General features: G+C 45.3%; 1 protein-coding gene across 2 annotated transcripts; it reads left to right on the forward strand.

The window, feature by feature from the left end:
* Positions 1-383: 383 nt before the first annotated feature.
* On the forward strand, positions 384-2,789 carry FAM26F (family with sequence similarity 26, member F). 2 transcript variants are annotated; one of them, XM_011935049.1, is made up of 3 exons: positions 384-445; positions 886-1,468; positions 2,294-2,789. In XM_011935049.1, the coding sequence occupies exons 2-3, from the start codon at positions 944-946 to the stop codon at positions 2,714-2,716; spliced, it is 948 nt and encodes a 315-aa protein (XP_011790439.1). In that variant the 5' UTR covers positions 384-445; positions 886-943; the 3' UTR covers positions 2,717-2,789. The 2 variants fall into 2 exon arrangements, with proteins under 2 accessions (XP_011790439.1, XP_011790440.1); XM_011935050.1 differs by lacking the exon at positions 886-1,468 and having other exon boundaries at positions 2,294-2,788.
* The last annotated feature ends 1,123 nt before the right edge of the window (positions 2,790-3,912 follow it).

A 3,912-nucleotide genomic window follows, 5' to 3' on the forward strand; every position in this document is an offset into this window, starting at 1 on the left:
CATTATCATAAATGTTGTTCTGTAACTTTTACACATAAAATATCATTATTCCATGTCATCATGTGACAATTTACCTCATTAAAAAAAATTGCCACGCCTGTAATCCCAGCACTTTGGGAAGCCAAGGCGGGTGGATCACAAGGTCAGGAGATCAAGACCATCCTGGCTAACACGGTGAAACCCCGTCTCTACTAAAAATACAAAAAATTAAAAAAATAAAAAAAAATAGCCGGGCGTAGTGGCGGGCGTCTGCAGTCCCAGCTACACAGGAGGCTGAGGCAGGAGAATGGCGTGAACCCGGGGGGCGCAGCCTGCAGAGAGCCGAGATCGCGCCACTGCACTCCAGCCTGGGCGACTGAGCGAGACTCCAGAACTTGAGCTGGACTTTGCTATGATTTAGCTTATGAAAGAGGAACCAGAAATTTGTCCTTGAATAATGTTTCCCGTAAGTAGTCAGTTTTTCGATAATTATTTGGTTTTACTGTGATCTGGCTTAGTGACTAGGGTGGCTGCAATAGAGGAAAATCTGGTATTTCCCAGTTTTCCCAACTGGTGGCCGTGGGTCAAGAAGGACTTGTAGTTTCCTGGTTCGTTTTCAGATTGGTGGTAACAAAGGAACAAGGTCAATCTTCTATCAGAGTTCCTGAATTGGGGGAGGAAGAAAACTGGTGCCTCTCCCTTTGGAATGGGGTGGGTGCTAGAGAGGTCAAGGGTCCATGGGGTGTTTGTTTGCCTGGTTCTCTTCGTTACCCAGAGCTGGTGTGGCTGAAATGAGAAAGTGAAACTTGAGGAAGGTCTGAGAAGCCCTCTTCCCTTTTAAAACAGCTGCTTCTCGCAGACTGGAAAGCCCCGGTCCCCGGTCCACCAAAACCATCTGACAAGCAGGACAGCGAAGAGGCAGAAGGATTTGGGCCTCTCCGCGACGCCCCGGCGGACGCAGCTCATGGAGAAGTTTCGGGCAGTGCTGGACCTGCACCTCAAGCACCACAGCGCCCTGGGCTACGGCCTGGTGACCCTGCTGACGGCGGGCGGGGAGCGCATCTTCTCCGCCGTGGTGTTCCAGTGCCCGTGCAGCGCCGCCTGGAACCTGCGCTACGGCCTGGTCTTCTTGCTGGTGCCGGCGCTCGCGCTCTTCCTCCTGGGCTACGCGCTGAGCGCACGCACGTGGCGCCTGATCACCGGCTGCGGCTGCAGAGCCAGCGCGACTTGCGGATCTGGGCTGCGCGGCTCCCTGGTGTGCGCGCAGCTCAGCGCGACCGCCGCGCTGGCGCCCCTCACCTGGGTGGCCGTGGCGCTGCTCGGGGGCGCCTTTTACGAGTGCGCGGCCAGCGGGAGTGCGTTCTTAGCGCAGCGCCTGTGCCTCGACCGCGACCGCAACTGCGCCGCGGAGCTGCCGCTGGTGCCCTGCCACGAGGCCAAGGCGTCGGACGTGCAGGACCTCCTGAAGGATCTGAAGGCTCAGTCGCAGGTCTGCCGCCGGCGCTGGGGGCGTTTGGGCAGCGCTGGGGGGCCGAGATTTCGTTGGGCCTTTGGGGTGAGGGAAGAATCGGTGACTTTTCTCCAGATATACAATGCCTAAGAAAATCTGGAATGGCTCCTTGCATCTAATTTGCCGTCAAGCGAATATCTGAATAAGACGCATGAAAAGGGGGAAAAAGCATTCCTGTAGTATCTGCCACTGTACGTGAATCGTGGAAAGTGGGGGTGAGAGTGGGCACACCTACTCTGCGCCAGATACTGCGCTAGGCCCTTATTTTTACGTCTCACAACAGCTCTGTTGGGTGCAAAATTGCGGTTTTGCCATTAAGAGTAATAGTTTCATATCTCCACTATTTAGCGACTTCACTGAGTCTAAGTAGTTTGCCCAGTCAGTAGAAAGCAGAAGAATTGTTACAATTAAAGGGATCTATACAATCACATGGGTCTGTCTGGCTGTAAAGCCACCACCCCACATTGCATCTGGACTTAGAAAGCTCAGAAGTTCTTTAAAATGAACACTTCTTTCCCAGGATTTGCAGAAGTTCCACGTTTTGAGTTCTAAGGGAGTGGTATGGGCTCCTCCCTGGGCAGAATCACAGTGCGTAACTTGGGCCACAGCTGACCTTCCAAGCAAGCAGTTGTACTGGGGGGCGAGGGAGGTTACTGCGACACCTTACTCTTAAGGAATTAAGACCTAAAACTGTTGCTTGTTCATCACCATAACTGGCGAGTAGTTGAATCTTTGTCTGAGGATTTTAAAATTTCTTGTAAAAAAAAAAAAAGTAACTAAATTACTATTTTGTGTTTTCTTAAGGTGTTGGGCTGGATCTTGATAGCAGCTGTTATCATCATCCTTCTGATTGTTACATGTGTCAGCCGATGCCTGTCTCCAGTTAGTTTTCTGCAGCTGAAGTTCTGGAAAATCTATTTGGAACAGGAGCAGCAGATCCTTAAAAGTAAAGCCACAGAGCATGCAACTGAATTGGCAAAAGAGAATGTTAAATGTTTCTTTGAGGGCTCCCATCCAAAAGAATGTAACACTCCGAGCGTTAAAGAGTGGCAGCAAATTTCATCAGTGTATACTTTCAATCAGAAGGACCAGTACTACAGCATGTTGCACAAATATGTTAACAGAAAAGAGAAGACTCACAGTATGAGGTCTACTGAAGGAGATACAGTGATTTCTGTTCTTGGCTTTGTAGATTCATCTGGTATAAACAGCACTCCTGGGTTATGACCTTCTGAATGAATAGAAAAAAAAAGTTATTTTGAATTATTGCTTTATGAAAAAATAAACATTGGTATTTTTAGGACTGCTTTTTTTCTTACAAATTGTGGAATTTTATATCTGAAATTAAAATAGAGAGCTTAACCTCTTTATAATATTATTTAAAACAAACAAAAAAAGAAAATGATTCATCCAAAGTAAAAACTAGAACTAAAAGAAGTCTTATATCCTTGTTCTAGAGTCCTTTTCAAATAAAAGACTTTTGGAGCAAAAACAGTGACAGAACAATTGAACTTCAGACATTTCTGTTAGGTTATCTGATGTTAATTTCAAGTTCATTTTCTTGCCTACAACATCTTGTTAGGAACTTTAAGATTATGGCATTCTAACTGGTTCTATAGCACAATGGAGGGCACATTGGGCTTCTAGCTGAACCTGCTGTGGGCATTCAAAAATTAGAGCATTTTGTGACTCTAATAGGGTTACAATAATAAATTAATCATGAAAAGGAAAATAAACTTTTTAAAATATGGAATTTGAAAAAGTAGTTAAGAGAATTGCAGGCAACAACTGTTGTTTTTAGTTTATAGGATCAGAGGAAAAGTATTAAAGCTTATATGTTATAGTAAATTTAAAATAAACACAAAAGTAGAGAGGATAGTTTTATGAGCCTCCAAGTGTTGTTATGCAGCTTCAACAGAGTTGGGAAGTCAGATAAAACCAATATCATACAAATAATTGCAAATTGTGACCTGATTTAGATTAGGGGAGAAGGGATTTAGGGAAGCTTTTTAAAAACTGAATCCTGTAAGGTAGCAAGAAGGAGCATTTCAGTCATACTCAAAGTCATACTGAGCATTTCAGTCATACAGATAAAACCAATACCATACAAACAAATGCAAATTGTGACCTGATTTAGATTAGGGGAGAAGTGATTTGGGGAAGCTTTTAAAAAACTGAATCCTGTAGGGTAGCAAGAAGGAGCATTTCAGTCATACTGAAGGAACAGTATGTGCAAAGACTAGGGTGAAAGAGATGTTAGCAGAGTTGGAAACCTGAAAGGCGACTGAAAAAAATGAGCAAGGGACTGAGTGTGCAGTGCCTGGAAACCATGAGAAGGATTTTGGTTTTCATCATATGAGCATTTTAGGAAGACGATTTGCTTTTCTTGAGAGAAAAGGAATGACACGGGAAGCAGGAGAGCC

Source organism: Colobus angolensis, unplaced genomic scaffold (genome assembly GCF_000951035.1).
Source record: "Colobus angolensis palliatus isolate OR3802 unplaced genomic scaffold, Cang.pa_1.0 Scaffold14, whole genome shotgun sequence".
Classification (NCBI taxonomy): Eukaryota; Metazoa; Chordata; class Mammalia; order Primates; family Cercopithecidae; genus Colobus; species Colobus angolensis.

What these genes read in the sequence shown, in the direction of transcription:
- FAM26F (XM_011935049.1), top strand. Translation starts at nt 944, where the DNA reads ATGGAGAAGTTTCGGGCAGTGCTGGACCTGCACCTCAAGCACCACAGC. An exon ending in ATCTGAAGGCTCAGTCGCAG is followed by an intron (nt 1,469 to 2,293) that starts GTCTGCCGCCGG and finishes TGTTTTCTTAAG; the next exon opens with GTGTTGGGCTGGATCTTGAT.